The sequence below is a fragment of the Lipotes vexillifer genome, unplaced genomic scaffold (assembly GCF_000442215.2).
Source record: "Lipotes vexillifer unplaced genomic scaffold, Lipotes_vexillifer_v1.1 scaffold556, whole genome shotgun sequence".
Classification (NCBI taxonomy): Eukaryota; Metazoa; Chordata; class Mammalia; order Artiodactyla; family Lipotidae; genus Lipotes; species Lipotes vexillifer.
Genome location: NW_006799694.1, coordinates 74,026 through 99,242, shown reverse-complemented (window position 1 = coordinate 99,242; position 25,217 = coordinate 74,026). Strand labels below are relative to the sequence as shown.

At 48.6% G+C, this 25,217-nt stretch overlaps 1 protein-coding gene across 5 annotated transcripts in view; it reads right to left on the bottom strand.

Moving 5' to 3' along the window:
• The window catches only part of SMOX (spermine oxidase), a 39,463-nt gene that overhangs the window by 8,379 nt on the left and 5,867 nt on the right, over positions 1–25,217 (bottom strand). For 3 of the 5 annotated variants that reach the window (XM_007471864.1, XM_007471863.1, XM_007471867.1), the window contains exons 2-3: positions 8,618–8,851; positions 4,826–5,052 (exon numbers count right to left, since the gene is read on the bottom strand). In XM_007471864.1, the coding sequence (XP_007471926.1) occupies positions 4,826–5,052; positions 8,618–8,825 (435 nt within the window). In that variant the 5' untranslated portion in view covers positions 8,826–8,851. Of the gene's footprint in view, positions 1–4,825; positions 5,053–8,617; positions 8,852–25,217 lie in introns of those variants that run through there. The other 2 variants (XM_007471865.1, XM_007471866.1) reach the window with 1 other exon arrangement.

Here is a 25,217-nt window from a genome sequence, read left to right as displayed (position 1 = left end):
ATACAGTCAAGAAGGTTTTTTCGCTTAACTTTTGTGGAACCCAAACATCAAAGCAATTCACATAACCAAGCTGGTGCAAATGATTTTCACCGCTTGATTTGGATATTTTGAGTATGTCAGCTATCTCCTGCGTGGTATAACATTGATCATACTCAATTAATGTCTCGATTTGATCGCTATCAGCTTCAACTGGTCTACACGACCATGGAGCATTGTCCAGCAAGAAATCTCCAGTATGAAACTTCACTTTTGACACGTTTGATCAGTCACAACACCTTTTCCAAACACTGCACATCTTTTTTTGCGTTTCAGTTGCATTTTCACCTTTCTTGAAATAATAAAGCATAATATGCCAAAAATGTTGCTATTTTTCTTCCATCTTCAATATTAAAATGGCTACATAAAAATTCACCAATTTTGATGTTTTTTTTAAAATGCACACTGATATGACAGCTGTCACAATACAATCTAACAAAATTGTTCTGAATGAATTTAAAGACAACAAAGTACTACTAGAACCATCTTACGGAAAAAAACGAATGAACTGTTTAGCCAACCCAATAATTGAATCAAGGTAATCTTGCTACAGAGATTAAGCTCTATATGATAACTACTGAAAAAACTAATTTATTTGTTAACAAATATAATACATTCAAATGAGTAGCCCTTCAAAGTCATCACCTTGGGAGGGAGGCTACATATTTATTATGAAACCACCCTCAGGCAAGGCTTCACATTCTTAGAGCACACCTCTTCAGAATGGCCTCCAGCACTGTCTAACAGCTACATAAGGAAATCTCTCTTTTGACTTCATGGTTAACACCTCTTCCTTCTGACCCAAAGCAGCACCACCCAGAGTGATAACCCACCTTTATCCATCCTACTTTCCATGACTCACACTCTTGGCTTTCAAAAATCAAACCCACAAGCAGAAGTTGATGATGATCTACTTTGAGGGACCGTTAAAAGAACAAGTAAGTCATGGACCCTGAAAGTCATTCTCCAGAAGCATCCATGCTTGAAGCACTCACAATAACATGGGAATCAGGACGTGACTGATTCCAGTAGACCAAGAAGGTCTACTTTGAAGAATACTAATTCTTACCTGCTTAATAATAATATTAGAAGTGAGAACACACAACACTATAGGATTGTACATAACATACTATGTGGGTGCACACACATAAGACAGTGAGTGTACCTGCCCTCCACTGAGCAGGGATGACCCCAAAGCAAGAGTCATTTCTCCTTTCCCATGCCCAAAAGACATAGAAAATGTACAATAGGTGGCTGTTGACCAATTTACTGACCTGAAGTGAAGGGTCATTACACTATAAATGACAAGCTATCAGAAGGCAAGATCTACATGTTACCTTGCTTGTTCTTTGCAGTTCACAGCACCACTGAAAGTTATTAAAAATATTAACATTCTTTTTTAAAACCTGAATAAGACAAGGATGTGTGTCACTGACATTTCTATCCAACACTTTACTGGAGATTGACAGTGCAGTTAAGGCAAGAAAAAACAATGAATAGTTTTAAGTTATGCTGCCCAATACAATAGCCACTAGATCTCTATAGCAATTTAAAATTAAGCATTTAGTTTCTCAGTATTACTAGCTACATTTCAAGAGCTCAAAGGCCACATGTGGCTAGTGACTGCCATACTGGACAGATGTCTAAAACATCTCCATTATCGTGGAAAATTCTACTGGACAACGCTGGTCTGAGGATTAGAAAGGAAAAAGCAAAATTCTCATTCTTTTGGTATAGGATTATATATATAAAGTTCCAAAATACCATTAGAACATAAATTAATGTGGTATAAATGGAATATTACTCAGCCATAAAAAGAAACGAAATTGAGCTATTTGTAATGAGGTGGATAGACCTAGAGTCTGTCATACAGAGTGAAGTAAGTCAGAAAGAAAAAGACAAATACTGTAGCTAACACATTATATATGGAATTTAAGAAAAAAAAAATGTCATGAAGAACCTAGGGGTAAGACAGGAATAAAGACACAGACCTACTGGAGAATGGACTTGAGGATACGGGGAGGGGGAAGGGTGAGCTGTGACAGGGCGAGAGAGAGGCATGGACATATATACACTGACAAACATAAGGTAGATAGCTAGTGGGAAGCAGCCACATGGCACAGGGAGGGGTGGGATAGGGAGGGTGGGAGGGAGGGAGACGCAAGAGGGAAGAGATATGGGAACATATGTATATATGTATATATACATGTATATATGTACATATGTATATGTGTACATATGTATATATGTATGTATATATATGTATATATATATGTATATATATAACAAACTGATTCACTTTGTTATAAAGCAGAAACTAACACACCATTGTAAAGCAATTATACCCCAATAAAGATGTTAAAAAAAATTAATGTGGTATATTAATAGATATAGTATTAGAGTTAAAATAATAATTTAGCAAGGTAGCTAAAATCAATAAATAAAAATCATTTATAAATACACATGACATTTTGCACATAACTAAAAAAAAATAATCTTAAAATTTATATGGAGGGCTTCCCTGGTGGCACAGTGGTTGAGAGTCTGCCTGCCGATGCAGGGGACACGGGTTCATTCCCCGGTCCAGGAAGATCCCACATGCCGCGGAGTGGCTCGGCCTGTGAGCCATGGCCGCTAAGCCTGTGCATCCAGAGCCTGTGCTCCGCAACAGGAGAGGCCACAACAGTGAGAGGTCCACGTAATGCAAAAAAAAAAAAAAAAAAAGAAATTTATATGGAACGACAAAAGTTCCCAAATTGTCAATGAAAGGTATCACACTCCCTGACTTCAGACTATACTACAAAGCTACAGTAATCAAAACAGCATGGTACTGGCACAAAAAGAGACACATAGATCAATGGAACAGAACAGAGAGCCCAGAAATAAACCCACACACAATTAATCTTTGATAAAGGAGGCAGAATATACATGGAAAAAAGACAGTCTCTTCAATAAGTGGTGTTTGGAAAACTGAACAGCCACATGTGAAAGAGTGAAATTAGAACACTTTCTCACACCATATAAAAACTAAACTCAAAATGGCTTAAAGACCTAAATGTAACAATGGAAACAATGAAACTCCAAGAAGAGCATAAGCAGAACACTCTTTGATGTAAATTGTAGCAATATATTTTTTTCAATCAGTTTCCTAAGGCAAAAGAAACAAAAGCGAAAACAAATTTAATTTAATTTAACCTAAAAGTTTTTGCACAGCAAAGGAAACCATTAACAAAACAAAAAGCCAGCCTACTGAATGGAAGAAAGTATTTGCCAATGATATGACCAATAAGGGGTAAATATACAAAATATATAAACAGCTCATACAACTCAATATCAAAAAAACTATCAACTCGATTAAAAAATGGGCAGAAGATCTGAATAGACATTTTTCCAAAGAAGATATACAGATGGCCAACAGGCACATGAAAAGATGCTCAATGCAGCTAATCATCAGAAAAATGCAAATTAAAATGACAATGAGATATCACCTCACACCTGTCAGAACAGCTATCATCAAAAAGAACACAAATAATAAATGTTGGTGAGGATGTGGAGAAAAGCGAACCCTTGTGCACTGTTGCTGGGAATGTAAATTGGTGCAGCCACTGTGGAAAACAGTATGGATGTTCCTCAAAAAATTAAAAATATAACTACCATATAACCCAGCAATTCCATTCCTGGGTATATATCCACAGAAAAAGAAAACACTAATTTGAAGAGATACTTATACACCAAAGTTCACTGCAACATTGTTTACAACAGCCAAGCTATGGGAGCAGCCTAAGTGCACATCAACAGATGAATGGATAAAGAAGATGTTAGACAGATAGGTAGACAGATATAAAATATATAGTTATATAGTTATATATATTATATATATATTATAATATATATATAATATATATATATACACACACACAATGGAATTTTACTCAGCCATAAAAAAGAATGAAAATCTGCCATTTGTAACAACATGAATGGACCTAGAGGTTTAGTGAAATAAGTGAGACAGAGAAAGACAAATACTCTATGTTATCACTTATATGTGGAATCTAAAAAATAAAACAAATGAACAGAACAAAACAGAAATAGACTCAGATATAGAGAACAAACTAGTGGTTACCAGTGGAGAGAAGGAAGCGGGGAGGGGCAAGACAGGGGTATGGGATTAAGAGATACAAACTACTATGTATAAAATAAATAAGCAACACAGATACATTGCACACAGCAGGGAAATATAACCATTATTTTGTAATAACTTTAAATGGAGTATAATGTATAAAAATGTTGAATCACTATGCTGCACACCTGAAACTAATATAATACTGTAAATCAACTACACTTCAATTAAAAAAAAAAAGATGCAGTTATAATTCTATACACCGGGAACAATTAGAAAATAAACTATTTTAAAATTACCATTTAAAAGAGTATCCAAGAGCAATAACAACAATTATCATACCCACTTACCTAGTAATAAATCTAATAAAAGATGTTTAAGGACTTTATGGGGAAATATTTAATCATGAGTATCAATAATCTCTTACCTAGTACTGCTCCACTCATTGTCTTCATTCTACCCTCAAATTGTCCTGATTTTCCAAATGCAGGGCCCAGAGAATGTGCAGACATGACCAGGATCGTAGAAGACCCCAGCAGGTCGCCCAGCCCCCTCAAGTCTGATACATACACACACACACACACACACACACACGCACACACACACACACTGCCAGGGTGCTCCCTGCCCCACAAACCCTTGTGCCCAACTATCCCCCTAATACCTCACCTCGTTGTATAAATCACTGAATTCCTCAACCACATCCTTGGGGATTCTGCAGCCATGGTTGGTGAGGTAGCAGGCCACGCCATTCTTGGAGTAGAGGCTGATGCGGCCCACACTGCGCTCCCCATCAGTTGTCTCTTCCAGAAGGCCATTGGCTTCTGCTAGATGATAGATGGGATTCCCGTGGGAGCCATGGATCCACGTGGCTCCCAGCTCAAAAGTGGCGTGTCCTGATGGCGACAATAGGCTCTTATAGGGGCGAGGAAGAGAGCCAGAACACTGCCTCACCCTCCTTCCTCCAAGAGGATCCTTCCATCCCCAACAACAGGGGGAAGGAAGGGGATTAGGTACCGCTCTAGCAACGAACCAAAATCTTCAGTGAAAATATCTCAGTAGAAACCACATGTGACACAAAATGGATTCTACTTTATAGCTAACTTCTACCCTGAATAACTCTATGATCTGACACCAAGTCATCTCACTGGAATAATTAGAAGACTCTCCTAAGATAACACCAGACAACAGGCCTCTCCTCCCCCTCAGGAGAACTTCTATGGGTACCAGTGGGTACAATGGGCCCAGTGAGGGGAGCAAGGGTCCTTGAAATACCCAGTGAGGAGGCCCAGCCTTCCAGACCCAAGGTCCCCATTTGGCCTTATATCAAATCTTTAAAATCCAGTGGCCCAAGAGTCTAAGCCACTCTGCCAGATGGAAAATGGTCACCTCCCAACTCAGTCTGGGGCAGAAGAAAGAGGGCAAACATTCCAGTTTGGAAGACTCCTCCCCAAGGCAGTCTAAAACAGACTTCTGGAGAAAACTAAGATTTCTCATCCTATGGCACAGGTGGCAAAACCCTAAGAGTCTGACTGGGGCAGAGGGAAACTCCTGGGCCCAAGTTGGGACAGGGCTGGTGGCTCATTTTACCACCCCATCCATAGCCAAGGTATCAGATGCTCTGAGGCAAGTTGTCACTGTGCCTGTGCCTATTTCCTCTTCTGGGCCTCAGTTTCCTTTTCTCATGCTGCATGCTGTGATACATTTGTCTCCTCCCTTGCCTAGCTCCCAGGGAAGCTGAAACAATGAAAGGAAAACAGAAAGGAACATTTTCTGGTGTTTCGTTTTGTTTTTGGAGGCCTGATTCAAGACATCACGTGTGGTAACTTTTTTGCCAAGATGGTCACAATAATCCCTCCTATCCTTACACACATGGCCCTTTGCAACGTGACTTTGCCAGTCCTGCCATCAAGAGATGGAGTCTTTCCGCACCCCTTGACTCTGGGCTTGGCTTGTGACTTGCTTTGATTAATAGAATGCAATGAAAGCAATGTTTGTGGTTTCAGAGCCTAGGCCTCAAGACACTGTGTGGCTTCTACTCTCTAGACTGTGACCACCATGAAGAGAAACCCAAATTTCTGGAGCCACAGAATATCAGCAAATAAAATGATGTTGTTTTAAGCCACTACATTTTAGGGTGGTCTGTCAATGCAGCAATAGTTATCTAATACACTATAACAGACAACACTCACCCCTCACCCCAGGAACTGGGCATTTCTCTTTTTTGTGTCTTCTCTTTCCTGGGCTGCTTCTAATTAAACCATCAGTTACTTTAAAAAAAAAAAAAAAAGAAAGAAAGAAAAGCTCTGTGTGCATCTATGTGCCAAACACAGAGCAAGAGAAAACACAATCAACCTCAAGGCACAGCCAGCAAGACAGAATTTCCTGGTGACTCTGGAATCAGAGGCAGGAATATGTGGGTCCCTTTGTCCAGGGAAAGTGGGCAGACTAGAAGGCACGAAAAGCTAGAAACCCAGTGCCCTTCTTCCTCCACGGTGTTCCTGTGGGGGGGGGGGGGCACTGGGGACATTTATTACTAATTCTCCTTTAGAGCCTCAGGCTCCCCAAGGTCTTTTGCCTGGTTTGAGCTCCCAATAGGAGCAAAAGGGGACTGTACCCTCCCCAGGGTACACCAGGGAGCTCCAAGTCATAGTCACCGGGCAGTGATGTCCAGGCATGGGGTATCCAGGCAAAAGCAGGAACGAGGTGAGCAGCTCAAGGTCAGCAGCAAGGTCAGTGCTCCACTCCATCCCCCAAGCTTTACAAGGAGGTGGGGTGGCCCAGAGTACACCTCAGTCTGAGGATGTTTCCTGCCCTCTCCCGTAGGCCTCTCACCTTTGTCATCCTTGTTACATCCTGCATCCAAAGGGTACCAGGCACCATCTCCACATCTACCTCACGGTGTCCTTGGGGCTTCTGGTCATCGCCGCTGCCCTTACCACCAGGATTCACAGCTAGCATCTCACACTGCTGCAGGTCCAACTGCAGCCTGGGCTTTCAGCCCTGGGTGTCTGCACACACAACACACACACATACGCCCTTGCCTGGATTTGCTCTCCCGTATCCTGGCAGGGTCTGCCTTGATCTGATTCTTCACATATATCATGTGTGCAATTCCATGTGTGCAATTACCCCCTTCCTTCTTTTCACTACCTATCCAACTCCCCTCATCACCTGAGGCCCACCCAAGCTCCCTCCCCTCTGAGGAAGGCTTCCTACCATATGCATGCCCTCAGCCTCCTGCAGCCCCATCCCTTCCACCTCCCTCCCTTCTACAATCACTTCCCTGCACAGCACGTCTCGGCTGCCAACTACCACTGAAACTGGGCTGTTTGCCCTCCCGTCTTCTGCTTTTATGTCAGACCCTGAATGTCTTATCAAGACTCAAGAACCACAAATGGAGCCATCCCATCCCTCAGGCTCCTAGTCAGCCAATCAAGTGTTGAGCAAAGAGTCTCAGGGCTTCCCAGCTGGCTGTCCCCAGGTTTGCACATGCCTTGGACTGCACTTTCTTCCTCACTGCCAACACATACTCCTGTGTGTGCCAGGGGAAGACAGACATAATTTCACATACACCTTCCAGGAAATACTCTAAGGGAAGACTTTTAATGTGATCAAAGTTTTTGAAAGAAGAGAGAAGGTTGCTCCTCAACCTCTGCTTATTCTAAGTCTGTCCACCTACTTCTCTGAGCCAATTGCCCCATTCATCAAAAGTAAGCACACAGAATCTGCTTGGCCTTGCTGCCCATGTAGCAACAGACACAAAATCCTCTGGAGGGTCAGTGTAGCCCACACACTCCAGGCCACCATGAGTGGTCCCACTGGGCCATTTTCATGGTCAGACCCCCTGGTGGGGAAACCCCCCTGACTTCTACCTGCATTTCAGGCAATTTCCCACCCTCTAGGACCCCTGGAAAAACCTGCCCAGCCCTAGGGTATGTCTTTTATCTGGCTGCTTTCTGCAGAGGCCTTATTTCTCTGCAACCTGGAGAGACCCTCTTCCTAGACAATCCTAAGACCTGCCCATCACTCACAAGGAGGCCCAAAGTCTTCTTCCCCCTCCACTGCCCTTAGCTCCTATTGTCCCAGGGCTAGCTCTCAGTCATGATAACACTAATTCATACTCAAAAGTTAACAACTAATAGAAACTTGCAGAATTCCCCTTCTTGTGAAATAGAAACCAGTCTACCCATTGCGAAGTTTGGTCCTGGGTGTCCTTTCCCTCCTAAACACTGTGAACTCTAGCTCGTGTTCCAAAGATAGAGGCCAGAGCCCCAACCTGCCCACCTCAGAAGGGTGCTGAGAGGGGAAAAGGAAGGGAAAATGCCCAGGCAGCATGCATGATAGAACACTAAGCCCCGGGAAGAAGATAAAATAACGAGATTTCAGGCTAGGTTAGGCACTGGGAGATAAGAAGTGACCTTAGGAGATGACTGGACTGAGGTGAACTGAGGCACTTACCAAGTTTCACGCTCTGTACGCGGCCTCCAATGCGGCTGGAAGCCTCAAGCACAGTGACATCCGTAAAGCCCTGCTCCAGAAGTGCTTTGGCAGCAGCCAGGCCAGCCAAGCCGGCGCCGATCACCACCACACGAGGCTGTCCCCTTCTCCGCAAGCCACGACTGAGAGGGTCATCCGCACTGTCACCACTGGATTCACAACTTTGCATACCGTCCACACTCGCCTCCTAGGAACCTGCAGGGGGCAGGGGGTCACAGCTCACCTGCTCTGCCTTCACTTCCCACCTGCCCCAAGAGATGCTCACAGGCTCTGCCTTCAAGGGGGGACTCTGAGCCCTCTCAATCCCTTCCGAGGACCTGGGCAAGAAGAGCCAACTCCAAAGGATGTGGGGAAGGAGGGAGGGAGCCACAGGGAAGGAAACAGGCAGGGAGGATGCACCGTGGGCCCCCATCAGCAAAAAGGAGAGCTGACAGCCCACCCCAAACCCCTGAAATCCATCAATCCCATCTCAAACCTAGTAGGCACCACCTCTTCCCCAAGGATGAGACAAGAGTCAGCAAGAAAAGAGTCTTGGTTTTGTATGACCAAGAAGGTCAAAATCAGGAGAAACTGATCCTGGTGCTGCTAACCCTGGACCAACACAGCCTAGCACAGCCCAGCACAGCCCAGTACCACTGCTGTGGCTCACACTGACCTCAGGATGCTCTCATGAACCCCAGGATGCTCGTACAGACCTCAGGGTGCTGGAGCCAACCCCAGGATACTTGCACACACTGCACTAGACCCTCTGCTCTCCCTCCCTTCCCTGGCCCTTCCCTGGCACTTCCCTGGCACTCACTCTCCCTTGCCCTGTCTTCTCTTCTCCTCTTGCTTTCAGCTAGTTTTTCACAGCCTCAATGAGGTGGCAATTTGGTAGGCAGGACACTGTCCCACCCTCCCCCCAGAAAGTGCCACGAGGCTGGTATCGAATGAACCTCTGCTATTCCGGGTAGGTCTCCAGTTTTTTTTCCCAGGCCACCCAGCCCCTCAGTCACCACAAAGCAGCGAAGAGCCCAGGAAACCGTGGACCATGAGGACCCGTGGCACCAGAGGCCAGACATCAAATTGACAGTTACACTAAGCCAGCTTGCTCAGAGACGCCAGCCTAGGGAGCTGACGGGAGGCCAAGGGGGTCCGTGAATCTGGCCCCAGGGCTGGGAGAGGCTACCCTTCTATTCCTGGAGTGACTACAAGGGTTTGAAGGTATCTGTGGGCCATCCCAAGGGGCCACTCAGATCTGATCCTGTCCCCATTCCTTTCCTGACCCAAGCTGCCTAAGGTTTCAGTGGCAGAAGTTGCATACTGTTCAGTTAGTTATCCATACTATCCATAGTATCCAGGACCTAACAACAGGGGAGTGAATGTGAGTGGAAAGTAGCTGCTGGGCAGTGGACAGGGGGCATATAAAAAGCTGTCACCCATACCTAATAAAGCTAAGTAAAACCCTCCCTATGACACAGCAATCCCACTCCTAAGAATACACCCAAGAGAAACAGGGTATACTCCACCAAATAGACATAGAATGTTCATAGCAGCTTTATTCATGATAACCAAAACAAATATCCCAAAGGCCCATCAACAGAAGAATAGATAAATATATTGTGCTATTTGTAGCATATTCATACAAGGGAATATTCTTCAGCAATAAACAGAACTAAACTACTCTCAACAATATTACATTGAACAAAAGAAGCCAGAGACAAAAGAGCACCATACGGTATGACTCCATTTATGTGAAATCCATGAAGAGGCAAAATGAATCTATGATGACAGAAGAGAGATTGGGAGGAGGGGAATGAATGAAAAGGGTCAGAAGGGAACTTTCTGGGGTGGAAGGAATATGTATCTTTATATGAATGGTGGTTACACAATGTACATAGTTGTATACTTAGGATTTGTGCCACTCACTACATATATGTATGCATATACATCTCAATAACTATTCAGATATTCATTCCTGGTTCACTATAAAAAATAAAATAAAAGCTGTGCGCTAGCTTCCTCCTTCACACGCCTCAAGGTCTGACCACTTAGGTTTCCACTCCACCTCTAACAGCTTTTTAGCACAGATTTTAAAAGGGGTCTTTTTCTAAATATTCTCAGTCTGAGAAGCTGCTCCTTGCACCTCCCCCGCCCACTTCACCTGCCGATGCCACACCTGGGCACGGCCAGGAATGTCACCCCACTCCTGCTCTCAAACTCCCTTCAAACTACACCCCACCCCCCACCCCCAGGCGGCCGACTCGGTGCGGGATTGGTTCCCTAGAGGGCCGGAAGGTGGCGCCCGAGGCCCAGAGACCCTCAGAGGTAGGGGCTCCCCACACAGCCTGCATCCCTGCCTTGTTCTAGGAGAGCCTGTGTCCCGGCTTTCCCATTCCTCCCTCCTGTCTTTCTGTCCTGCTGCGGTCCACCTCACCCCCCACCCCCGTCCCAGTGATGTTCTGTTCGGCCTCCTAGGAGCATGGAGGTCAGAGCTGGCGCAAGCCCTTTCCTCCCCTCCCTCTTACCCTTCCTCCTCTCCCCCTCTGCCACCTTCCCCTCCCTCCCCCAGGTTCTGGCGGAGGACTAGAGGACTAAAATTAGAGGTGAGGGTGTGGCTGCCTGCACCAGAGGCCAGCAGGGAGGAAGAGTCCGCCCCGCGGCGCTGGCAAGGAGCGTGCTCTGCGTCAGGTTTGTAAACACACAGGGAGCTCAGAGCTGCTGCTATCGGCCTCCACAGCTGGGCACCCTGCTATGCTAAGCCAGAGTCGAGACTGCCCACCTCGCCCCCACGCCCCAGTTCCCCAGGACTGGGGGGCTCTGCCTGTGCGCTGCTCTCTGGGCCTCCAGCCCCACCCCCAGCCTGAGGCCGCCCTCCCCAAAACAACCACTTTTACACAGTAAAGGGGGCCTTATATGGATGTCAAGAGACTGTCAGCATTTTTAAGAGCCTTGTGCGGGAAAATCATTTGTAAAGTTCTGTAGCTAAATTATGAATACACTGCCTTTGGTACAGGCTTCAGGAATGGATTGTGGGAAATGCAGGCAGGCAGTCTGCCTTTAGGATGAACACAGAAAGGACCCCAAGTTCCCAACATATTAGAGACCTTCAACTCAAAGAGACATCACACATATGGTGCCATGGTGGGAGCAAGTAAACAGGGACCATATAGGTCACCTATTCCCCTGGCCCTCACTGCTAACCCCATAGTTCTATCTCTCCACAGGCCTTGTCCCAGATGAGCCTGTCAACCCCTGGGGCTCCCGCAAGAAGCCAGAGAAACCACATGCACAGTCCACAGATGGCAAAAATGAGGCATCTGCTTCATGGTCCCCCATAATGGCCCATGGGGCCAATGTACCCTGGGGTCCAAACTGAATGGAAGAGAGAAAACTGTATGTAGCAACACCTACTGTGTGCTGGGCCCTCAGCTAAATGCTGAACTGGACTTTTGGGCCCTCTTATCTCAGGATTGGTGGGGGGAGCACATTTGTTTTCTGTTGGTTTGTGTCATCTCCTCCTTTGGAATTTTTTTAATCTTACGAGAAAATGCCTAAGAAGAATCACTTAATGCTCCTTGGTGCCTCCCTGTCCTTCTCTTGCCTTCAGTAAATAAAATAAATAAATAACATCCCCCTCCTTGATCTGTATGCACAGGAGAAACAGAACACCCTGAACTTTTTTGAGCAGATAAAGGAGAGAAGAAAAAAGTGTTGGCTCAGCCAGGCAGGGAGGGGGAGTAGGGAGGAGGGAGGCACAGGGCAACTGACACTTGCCTACTTGATCCTCTTTCCAAGGCAAAATAGGGGTGGGAGGCTGGGGCTGCTGTGTCCCCAGGCAGGCCATGCCTAGTAGCTTCAAGAAATCAGGTCCACCCCCATTCAACATGCCCAAATGCCCCACTGCCTCCCACCCTTACCCCACCCCGCTCCACCCACACCCCCACCCACACCCCCACTTCTCTGGCCTGCAGGCCACCACCTCCCCCTGCAGGCCAGAGCCAACACTACCCTGACTGAACCTGCCCAAGAAGCCAAATTGGAAAGAAGGCAGCAGGGAAAGAAGAGGGAAGAAAGGCCCTGTCCCATGGCAGGGTCACCAAAGAAGGATGGATGAAGACTAGGAGGCCCTGGGAGTGAATCACAAGAAGGGTCAGTGGCCCAGGTTGGTGCAGGACACCCCTTCCCCCTCAGTGTTGGAGTCCACTTCAGCGCATCAGGCAATCAGCAGGTCACTTCCCTCCTTAACATTGATCACTACAACAAAAACAATGCCACAAGGGGCCCAGCCTCCCAGGTGCCCCATACCCTTCCAGAGTTGCCCCTCAGAAGAAACAAAAGAAGTCTGCCCATCCTTGGCTCCCTTCTGAACACAGCCTACTCCCAACTATGTCTGTCTCCCTGTCCTTTCCCTAAGGTCACTCCAGGATGAATGACCATTTCCCAGAGAAGAGTATGGCCAAGGCATTTAGCCCACCTGGACCTTAGGGTCCAGACTCCAACAGCTGACGCACTCTAAAATGGGCCCACCCCAGGACTTCCCTAGCGGTCCAGTGGTTAAGACTCTGTGCTTCCAACGCAAGGGGCACGAGTTGGATCTCTGGTCAGCGAACTAATAAAATCCCACATGCCGCATGGTGTGACCAAAAAAAAAATTAATTAATTAAAGAAAAAAATGGGCCCACCCTTTCCAATAAGCAGGCTTCTCTCCTCCAAGCCACACATTTGCTCATGTGAGCTCTGTCCAGGGCTTTGGGGGCCACCTGCACCTTCCCCATCAGGGACTTACAAGTGTCACCTCCCAACAGATACTCCTAGTGCCCTAGGGCAGCAACCCAACCTCAGTTTCCCTGAAGGAATCCCTCTCTGCCTCAGGCTTCTAACAGGAGGAAGGGAGGGGGAGGGAAGCTGGGGTACTGGTCCTGAGGAATCTCTCTGGACTGCCTGGCAGTTTGGGGGCGGGGGGGGGAAGGGGGGGCTGCAGATTTGGATTCTCGAGGACCCCCCAGACAATGCAATTATTCTTCAAATGTAAAAAACGCCCAGAAATCCCAGACCAGCTGCTTTGCACAGTGGCCCAGACAAAGGGGCTCTGTGTCTGCCCATGAGGCTCCTCCCACCCCTAAAACCCAAGGAGAGACTGAGCCTGAACTCCTCCCAGCCAGACCCTCCCAGTCTTCCTCACCCAGGCCAGCCAGCCAGGAAGTGAAAGAAGTCAGATTTCTGGGCCAGGCCTGGCCAGCCACGGAAGGTAGGTTGGGGTGGATAAACATGGGGACAGGGCAGGAGCAGCCTGTCAGCCCAGAAGACACAGGGGGAAGGGAGAGAACATTGGCCTGGGAGCCCAGAGACCTGGATTCGGGCCCCAGCTCAGTCTTTCTTGGCAGGTGACACCAGACCAGTGTCTTCCCTTCTCTGGGCCCCACCTGGCCAATACCTCTGAACTCACCCCAAGGACACAGCATCTGTACCCTGCCTCCCGGACATAGTTATCTAAGCCCCGTCTGATGCTTAACTGCCTGCCACCTTCAGTCTTTAAACTTTCCCATCTGTAAAATGGGGATACAGCTACCTGGTGGGACTGCTGGGAGAATTAAATGATAGCACAGGTAAAAGGTGTGGCCACCTGCCAGGGCCCCCTCAGAGTGGGAGGGAGAGGGAGGATAATCCCCAAAGAGACTAGTATGGAGGAGGGAGCCACCTCTCCCAGGACCCAGAGCTCCATTTCATGTGTAAAAGAACCCAAGTCTTCACCTGAGCTTAGACTCCAGCCTCAACCTTGGTCCCAACCCTAATATCAGAGTGGACCTTGATATTGACATCAGTCAGACTACCCCACAGCCTGTGTTTGACTGACCCCCAACCCTGACTCAGCCTGACCATCCCACCAGTCTTGGCCAGAGAAGGGATGGGGAGCAGGCATCAGATACAGTTGCCGTTAGCCAACCCTAAACTCAATCAATAAAAGAGACAAGGCACGGGGGCCTCGTTCTGCAGAGCCCTCCACCCAGCAATGTTCTCTGGCCCTCACAGGCCGACATGAGGAAGGGGCTCTAGGGGCCCCATTTTCCTTCCTGGCACTTAGACTTTTCTCCAAGCACAATGTCTTTATTACCCACACCTCTTCCCTGCAACCAGATGCGTGAAGTCCCTAAAAACACAATTTTAAAAGGCTTTGTAAGCCTTTTTCAGAAGAGAAGTGGGGAGCCTGTATTGCATGGAAAAAGACAGCCCTAAACTCAGTGTTTGAGGGAGGAGAGGTCAGAGCCAAAGGCATGGCCCACAAAGGCACTGGTGGGCAGGAGGGGAAGGTATTCCTGGAGAGGTGAGTGCTCTGGCTGGCTTCTGTTCCCCTTGATGCTCTGCAAGGTGGGATAGACCTGAGTGAATTGTTTCAGGACCCCAGCTTATAGCTGCCTGCAGAGACAGAAACTGGAGACTACCTGAGTGGGGGTGGAGGAGGGGAAGAAAGCATGGACGAAGTCAGAGAAAGGGTTGGGTCTTTCTGATGGGCATAAAGCTCAGCTGGCAGTGGAGAGAGAAACAGAGGTGCAGGTGGACTAGGGCAGAGTCCAGGACTGCATTCCCGCCCCCATACTCACACCCAAAGAGCTTTATCCCAAACTCCATCCTAGAAGATCCCATCCACCTTCAGCAAAAATGAATGGATCACGCTCTGACAATAGATCAGATCAGGTACTAGTCATCTAAACATCTCCTATGAACCTTTCAAAATCTGGGCCAGCCCCACCAGCTCAGCTTCCATCTCTGATCCATGCATGCCCTGGTTTCCCATCTTTGTGTGTGTCTGCACACAGAGGTCCTAACTGGCCAGTCACCTCTCTGCAAGCAAGGCCCACATTCTTCCCCTTAGATCCCAGATCTTCCAGAGGCAGGCACAGCCCACGCTCCCTCAGCCCAGAGAGAGGTCAGGGGTCTGACATGATGGCTGCCACTCCTGGAGAAGATGAAATTGCCCAGACAGCAGATTTTGTCCCTAACCAGCATTCCCTTGGGTGAGCCCATTAGCACCTGAGCTTCAGTCACCCCATCTGTAGAATGGGAACAGTCACCCCTACCTTGAATGAGGCCAGCCCTGACCCCAGACCCTATTAGCCAGTTTCCTTTTCCTCAGCAAAGTCCTAAAGGCACAGGTTTCACTGTGGCTTCCTTTAGCAATCCTTAGGATGAGACCTCATGGCCTGTATTCCCTCCCTCTGAGCAGGATGTGACACCCAAACTCTAAACCCACCCCCCTAGGAAGTCATCAACCACAGAAATGTAAGAGACCACAGAAATGGTTACTATGCCAGTGACTACATTGGTGCGAGACTGCCCTTAGTGACATCAAATCAGGTCATGAGCAGGGGAGGGCTGATGGGAGATGGTACTCACAGTCACTCGCTACCCTGGGAAAGGCTGAATCTGGAGAGAGAAAACCAGCCTCAAGACCATACCAGCCCTGTTCTGAGGCACCCAAGTCACCATGGCCCCTGGGGAACCCCAGGAAGACACCTTTCTTCCTCTCTCTCTCCCTTTCCCTCTCTCCCCACCTCCCTTTAGTCTTTCTCTCTTTCTCGCTTGCTCTCTCTCTCGCTCTCTCGCTCTCTCTCTCTGTCTCACACTCACACACACACACACACACACACACACACACACACACACACACACACACTTTCCTTATGTTTCCCTTGATGACTCAGCTTGCTAAATAGCCTCCTCCTTTGGGAATACCTTATTGCACCATGGTTTTCATACAGGCCCTTGTTTTTTAATACCAGGGGTTTGAGGCTCCACAACTTTTTAGATGAGTGACCTGAGCCTCAGTTTCTTCATCATTAGTATGGGGATAAAGAGTCCCTGTCTCACAGGGTTGAGTGTGACAATGCAGAGTGCTTAGCCCAGAGCCAGGCACATAGCAGCAATGGTTTTTATATTAGTTTTCCTACAGGCCTAAGTCTGCACACTACCGGGGTCACCACAAGGATGGCTGGGCCAGGACATCAGACATGGGTGGGGATGGGAAATCCAGCCAGTAGAGAGGTCACAGACCCTCCTGCATGATGACTCCAAAGCAAGACCTCCAGGCCTCAGAACTACACCACCCCACAGTGGCACTGCTATGGTCTGATGATGGGGAGGGATAGACAAATAGGAGAGAAGGGCCACACCACTTGCTGGGGGCACTTGCTCCACCCAGGCAAGGTCTGTGAGGCTGAAACTGCAAAAACAGGACAATCTGTATGGTCACCAGCCTCCAAGATGGCCCTCAATGATCCTCCCCTCATGGTACTCATGCCCTACAGTCCCCTCCCAAGCTGATCTGTGTAGCCAATAGGATATTGTAGAAATATGGAGTGTGACTTTCAAAACTAGGGCATAATACACACTGTGGCTTCCACCTTGCTCTCTTAGACTGCTTACAAGAGGGGAAGCTAATCACCATGTTGTGAAGAAACCCACATAAGCCCACTGAGAGGCAAGGAACTGAGTCCTACCATCAGCCAAACCATCCTGCTAAGCATGTGACTGAACCACCCTGGAAGCAAATCCACCAGCCCCAGTGAAGCCTTCTGATGGCTGCACTCCCAGCCAACACCTTGACTGCAACCTCCTAAGAGATCTCAAACCAGAAACAACTAAACTGCTTCCAAATTCCTGACCCACAGAAACTATGAGTATAATAACTGTTTATTGTCATTTTAAACTACTAAGTTTTGGGGTAGTTTGTTACACAGCACCAGGTAACTAACAGTCAGCAGTTCTCTCTCCTTGGAGACCCCTCAGAGTAGAGACCCCAAGGTAAACTCCCCATCCTACTCAGGCTCCCAGCTCTCTCTTTTCTAAAACTCAGGGCTGGGGTTAAGTGAGCAGAGAGCCTGGCCCAGGCCCTACAGCATACAAGGCCCAGGAGACAGAAATGCCTCCCCAGCCTGTGCATTAGACTCACCTGGAGATTTTTACAAAAGACCGATACCAAGCCTGGAGATTGGGTCATCTAAATCAGACTCTTCTGGGTGGGGTTCAAGCATGGAAATTTTTTAAGGACTCTACATGATGCTAACATACAGCCAAGGTTAAGAATCACTTCTCTACAGTAGATTCCAAATGCAGATTCCAGGCCAGCCCAGAACATCTGGGATCTGCCTGTACAGGAGTAGAGGAGGCAGAGAGAGCACAAAGGCCAGGCAGTACCCAAGGTCCACTCCCCACCTTCCAGCTTAGGCTGAGGCTCTCCCTCTGTCCTCCTTCCCCAGCTGCTGCCTGACTCCCAAAGCACTCTGCATTGAACACCTGTAATGTACCTCTGCTCACAGGGACTGCTCCCTCAGAGAGGACCCAGGGTGCAGGGATGGGGTCTAACTCTGAGTGACCCAGCGAAGACTCTGTTTTCTCATCTGCAAAAATGGGTATTGCCATCACACCTGCTCTGCTCTCTAATGGGTATTAGGCTACCACTCAGAAGTTTTCAGAGAGATTTATGCTTTGTCTCCCTCAAGGCAGCTTCCCACTCCTTCATAGCAGCATTATTCACAATAGCCAAAAGGTAGAATCCACTCAAGTCTCCATCGATGGATGAATAAACAAAATGTGGTGCATGCACATAATGGAATATTATTCAGCCTTGAAAAGGAAATTCTGACACATGCTACAACATGGATTAACCTTGAAGACATGATGCTAAGTGAAATAAACTAGTCACAGAAGGACAAATACTGTATGATTCCACTTACATGAGGTACCTAGAGTAGTCAAATTCACAGAGACAGAAAGTCGAATGGTGGTTGTCAGGGGCAGGGGAGGGAGGAAATGGGGAGTTAGTGTTTAAAGGATACAGAATTTCAGTTTTGGAAGATGAAAAATAGTTCTGAAGATGGATGGTGGTGATGGTAGCACAACAATGTGAATATATTTAATACCACTGAGCTCTATACTTAAAAATGGTTAAAATGATAAATTTTATGTTATGTATATTTTACCACAATAAAAACAACAAGAACAACAACAACAACAAAAAGTTGAGTGAGTACTACTCTGTACCAGGCACTCGAGATACTGAAACAGCCAGATGCCTCCCCTTGGAGGATCAGGGGTGACAGGTGCCACAAAGCAAAGCAGGAAAGGGGAGAGGCAGCTGCTCTGTGTAGGGAGGTCAGGGAAGCCTCTCTGACAAGGGGATACCAGAACAGAGGAAGTGACAGGCAGGAGAGGACCAGAGGGCAAAAAGTGCTATGGTGACCTCCTAGGGACTTGCTGAATGATGAAATATGGGGGTAAGAGCAAGGATGGGGTCAGGATGACTTGGGTGACCAGTCATGACACCAGGACCAACCCTTACAAGTTCTGTGTCAAGTGGTCATCTCCTTTCCCCTTCACAACAAGCCTGTGAGGTAGGAAAGACAAAAAGTTGGTGCAAGACCCACAGGTGGGAGGAGGGCCCCGGTGGTCTGACTCCAGAGCCCAGTTCTCTCCTTGGGGCTATCACAAGAGTTGGGAACGCTTCTCCAGGCCATCTCCCATCGAAGGGCTGGGCCTGCCTCCAAACACACAGCCCAGGGTCCCTCTCCCAGCCCCACTGCATAGGGCATCACATGCAGGCATGGCCCTGACCAGCCCCTGACCTGGGTTAGTGTCCCCACACAGAGATCCACCCACTCAGCAGATAGGGCACTTGAAGCCTGGGAGGTGTGAATTGGCAGATGAAGAGGTAGCCTCCCGGCAGCCTTCTCCCCTCTCCCTGACAGGAGCCACAGGCCTCACAGTTCTGGAGGGAAGGAGGACAGCACAGTCAGCACTTTCCCCTGACTCTTTCAAAACCACTGACAAGAACTGAGGCTTGTGAGACAGCTCAGCCGGTGCAGTTCCCCCTTGCTGGCCCCTCGTGACTCTGCACAAAGCCCGTCTGTGCTTCGGCTCCAGCCCCTGGGGGAGGCGGGGGAGGGAGGGGGGTCTCCTGCAGGCCAATCCTCTCTCCTGAGCCACGGGTGGGTCCCCACTCTGCCCAGCCCAGGACTCGTGCTCCTGGCCCACAGGGCAGACCGTAGCCCTGACAGCAAGGCTGGGCTGTCCAAGGCTTTTGCTGGGTTCAGGCAGTACTTGTGGGAAGAGGGTCCCCTCCACTGTAAACTCTCTTCCTGCAAAGCTTCCTCTTCTATGCTCATCCCCCAACCCCAACCCCCATTCAGCATGGTTTATCACAGAGCAAAGGTGGTGTGCATGATCACAACATGGAAAAAAGAAAACATCCCCCAAAAATCCAGCCAACAGATAAACCCCATAGCAAATCTCTATTTATTAAGCCCTTAATGTGCCAGGTCCCGTGCTGGGCACTTTCCATTCATGGCATCATTTAATCCTCCCAAACACCCTGGTGCCCATTTTATAGATGAGGAAATATCAGAAAGGTTCACAGGTGTGATGGAGGCCACCCAGACAGAGTGAGGGGTAAAGCAGGGCTTGAGAATGCTCAGCTCATCTCTCTCTACCCACCACTTGCCCACCTCTCAGGCCCTCACTAAGCCTCCCGGGGCAGCAGGCCTAAGGACAGCCCTCAGCCTGGCACTTTTGTCTTACCCATCCCCACACACTGACACTGCACACATTGTACCAGGCACCCGGGGCTAGCAGGAGGTGTCCCCAAGCCTGGCAGCTTACCCCAGCTACACTGCCAAAACTGGGGCTGCCGCCGAGAGATCACCTGCCTCCTGGCCAGGGCGTTAGTCAGGTGGGCTGCAGGCCAGCCACCCTAGTCTCCCTGCCCCACAGGGACTGGCTTAAGGCTTGCCAGACCACAGCCCTTTGCCCTTGATTTTATCCTCCATAAAGAGTGACAAGGATAGTGGTCTAATGGCTTTTGGCAGCACAAAAGAAAATTCTAAGAGCAACTAAATGATAATTCCCTCTAAACAGTCACCTGCTGTTCATCTGGCCCAAGATTTTCCCCTCCTGCTAACTCCAAGGTGGTTTAACTGTGCTCTCCTAACAAGTCCTAGCACAGGATCTCCTGACACAGGATCACCCAATAAAGGGCTCTTCATAAAGTTCAACCCTGAAGCAGAACACCACCCTCCCCAACCCCTGCCAACCTCAGAAAGAGCTGGAACTAGGTCTGAAAAGCCAATGGTGTTCATTTCAAAATGCACCCATGGGCCCCATGATTCAATCCATAAAACACCTATGGAGTTAAGACGCTGGGCTTAGACAATAAACATATTCTTCAAGTTCTTTTATTGAGTTCAAAGAGAGACTTAATAACTGACCAGCTTTTGGAATCAAGAAATGTCTGTTCTTATAATTCTATCATCATTGTTACCACTATTTTTCGCTGAGTACGTCCAAGGTACAGAGGGCAATGCTAAGCATTTCACGTGGAATATTTCGGTTAATCTTCATGTCACTATCCCCCTTCTACAGAGGAAGAAACTGAGTTTCAGAGAGTTTCCACAACCTGTCATCTAACATAAGGCACTCCAAAATATACTCAGTAAGATACTAAAGCTCAGGCTTTACTCTTTTTTTAAAACCGAGGAATGAATCAAGTTTATCACTTTTTCTTGAGTTACTTTCTCAGATTAACTCAAAAGTTTTGCATTAATTGTATATGATTTTTTAATTTTCCAAAATAGAAAAGGTAAAAGAGATATGTTTGTTTAACATTTAAAGGCCTCATTTTAAAATCTTTCCTATGAATGTCTGCCCACTGGTGGTCCTGCGTGTCTCCTACTTAGCTGACTCAAGGTCTAGTTATTTGCCAGTCCACTAGGAGCACCCATCAGTGTCTTCTCCCTAGAGTCAGGAGTTTGGGGGAGCTGGGCTGGGCTGGCTTGGGGAAGAGGTCTGGTTGTGGGTAGGAAGGCATGGTTGAAGGTTTGGAGACGGGCTCTGAGGGGTCTGTGACTTGAGGAAAGGGCATGAAACCAGATGTCCTAGAACCTGGGCTTGAGACCCAGTCATGCCATTTGCTGGCACTGCCAGTGTTCCCATTTGTGAAATAGCTCATGCCCCGTGGGCCACATGGGGAGGACAGGAATTATGGGTCTACCAGGGCCTGGCACAAGGCTGCAGAGGGTGGCTGGGTTCTTTGTTCTGTTTCCTAATAAATTACAATTCATTTCCAAGTGCTGCTTCTCTTGGTCTTAAATCACACCTTCCTTAACACCCTCCCGCAAGAAGCAGCTAGATGATAAAGGAATCTGGACTGAGGGGCAGGGGTACTGGACTTACCCTCGCCACACAACAGCCAAGCTACCCTGGTCTGATTGAACCCAAATGCTTTTCTTCATCATCCCTCCTACTGACCCCTGATTTAGAGAGAGCAAGAAAAGCCTTGGGCTCCTGCCTATTTGAGGAAGAAAGAGACAGGGCCAAAGGAAGAAGAAAGTGCAGCTGAACTGGGTAAGAAAGCTCGCTGAGCACCCACTACCAGGGCCTCCCTGAGGGCTGTTGTCACCACGTAGGCCTGTTACCCACATCGCACCATTACAGCAACTTCTGGGTCGCTGTTTGAAATGCTGCATCCCATCACTTCCACCTGAGCTGCTGAACAAAGAGTCCTCACAACCTCAGAGGATATGAGATGTGGTGAGGGGCAAGGCAGGGTGGCCTCACTGACCTTCTCTCCCAGCGACAGGGGAGGCAGGACGAGCACGAGCCCAGGGACTCTCCCTGTCCTACACTTTAGACACCCCTTCCAGGAAGGTGACAAGAGTGAGATTCCTAAACTTTTGGGAAAATGACTCAGAGCTCTCATAATCCGAGGGTCATATGAGCAACTCGCCCCTCCCTATGCTTGAGACATGAAAGCACACAGCAATTCTCTGAGGAAGCCCAATGAGGGGGGAGGGGTCCTGTACCCCCAACCCACCATCACACCGTGCCACTTTTCTCACTAAACCACTGATCTGATCAAACCACTGCCCTGCTCAAAAACCTTCAATGGCTCCCAGTGGGCTAATTAATGAAGGCAGGTCCCTGACACCTCCTCCCTGCCCTCAGCCCCCCTGTCTCCTACATACACCCACTGGACCCCAGGACTCCCATACCCAGACTAGGCCCATAGGGCCCAGGGTGGCCTGTGAAGTCTCCTCACTCTGCCCAGATATCCCCACCCTGCTAGCCACTCCCTCAGGAAGTCAGTCCTCACTCTTTTCTTGCCATTCTGGAAAATCACCCCTCTGTTCTAATCAAGACCCTATCCTGAGCCTTACATGCTCTCTGCTGACCTTTGTGCCTCTCAAATCCCTGACGAGTGTCCCCTTCCCTGGGTCCTTCCTGGAGACACTGCCTGCAGCCATGTCAATCACATTAAGAGCAGCCAACAAGAATCTGGGTGTCACAACAACCCTATCAGGGAGGTAACATTATCCCCACGGTACAAATGAGGATAGTGAGGCACAGAGAGGTTTTACCTTCTTGCCCAGGGATCACAACCTCACTCTCTGAGATGAGAGGCTGAGAAAGAACTTGCAGGGCAAGAAGATGGGAGGGAAGGATGGGGTAGGAGGCCCTCCCAGAATCCAGAAGACCCAGGCCTGGCTACTATTGGGTCCGTTGCCCACCCACCCAGTGAAGCAAAGCTGCTGCCACTAGAACCCAGGGCTGGTTCTGGGCCCCAGTCCTCTCCAAGCCATCCCTCCCTCTACAGTACCCTTTTCTTCCACTAACTCTCCAAATGTACCCATCCCACCAAGTCCACCTCCCCCAGGAAGCTATTGTTCCATCCTATCTTCCCTCCCTGGCACTTCTGGGCCCACCCATCACCCGTGTTTGTAGTCTCTCATGGAGCAGCATCCTCCCACATCAGCCCTTCCCACCAGGTGTTCTATTGGTCAGTTGGTCATTATTAGGATGTCTTCAAAAAAAAACTGTCTATGGTCAAATCAGTTTAGAAAACACCAGTTTCTTTTCTACAGGACTTGTCAAAGCCTTTAATTCTCTTAAATGCATTCTGAATCTCCCATAGGATAGTGGAGTCGATTTTCCATTTTCTACCCTTGTTTGTTCCCTGAACCCTTGAGGTTTCTCAGAACAGTCTTTGAGAAATGCCACCTCCTCACACCCCCTCAGGACAGCCTGGCACAGCAGGGAGCACATGGGTAGGAATCAAGAGGGGGAGTGGGGGGCGGTTATCCTTTTAGGAGTTATGAGTGACATTTTGAGAGCTTAGCCTGAAAGCCCCTCTTGGCACTGCCCAGGGCATCAGAACCTCTGCCTTTAGTGTCTGCCCTTCCCACCTTCCTTTGGGTGAGGTGACTGCCTACCCTTCTGCTAGGGTCTAGAGGGACCTCATCTGACCAGTGGTATCAGATACCACCCTTCAGGCTCTGCAAAGCCCAGAGAACAAGGGGTCTTGGGAGATCCCCAAATCAAGCTGGACAGCTCTTCTGGGCAAATTGCTCATTCTACTCCATCATCAGCACACAAGTTTCAATAGTAAACCAAAATTAAAATGTATTAAGCTGCCATTCTGGGAAGATACAGTGCTCTACTCAACAAACCCTGCAACTCTCCCCCCTGCTCCCCAGAGAGGGGACTGAATCCCTCAATTTACAGGAAACTGAGTCCTCAGAGCAGAGCACACACTTGCCTGTAGTGTCTCAGCCAGGGGCAGAGCAGAGTGAAGCATCCAGGCCTCCCCACTTCCAGGTGCACTGGGGAGGTGGCCTGAGTGGGATAAGACCCCAACAGCAGCTCATGCAACCATCAGGGCAGCTACAAGGACTCACGCAGGCCAGGCGGGGGTCAGGGCTGCTCGCTGGGGGTGAGAGCTCAGCAGCTGGGGGAACTTTAGGGGCTTTCAGGGGAAGATGGCATGTCTAAGGCTGGCGTCAGCTGTTTCCCCAATCTCCTTGGCCCAACCCTGGCTGGAGGAAGAGTGCTCACCCCAGATTGGCTAACCACAGGCCCGGGCTTGGCTGTGGGGAAAGATAAGATGCCCTACATGCCATCTGCATGTCACCCTGCCCTGGGGCAGTCGCCTAAAACACTTTCTCATGGTTTGGGGAGCTCCTCAAAGTCAGGCACCCTAGAAATCAGGCCTTTCTCCCAGCCTGAGATCCAAGTCCCCAGAAGCACCTCACCCAGCCCCACCCCCCCAACAGAGTAGCCCCTGCATCCCATACCCTCCACATGCTCCCCTCTGCCCTGCCCCCATACAAGCAGTCTATACGCCTCCCCCAACACAGTTCACAGGAGCCAGGACAGTCCCCTTTATCTGTTTCGGGTCTCACCTGATCTGTGCCCATCCCTGTACCTGTCTGGCCCAAAGTCCCCAGTCTCAACCCTCACTACACAAAGATAACCCATGGGCCAGAAGCATCATACCACCCAGGAGCTTGTTAGAAACACAGAGTCTCAGGCCCCACCCCAGACCTGCTGAATTGGAACCTGAATTTTAACAAGCTGCCCACATGTATGCTAGAGTTTGGGAAGTAATTTTATAGACCACTGCTCTAATCAACTCCTTGCACCTATGGCCTATAAGCTTCGATGGCTCCCCAGGGCCTAGTGAATCAAGTCTAGACTCAGTGGCTTGACAATCAGTGCTCTGACTGACTTGTCCAGGGCTCCCCCTCCACCTCAG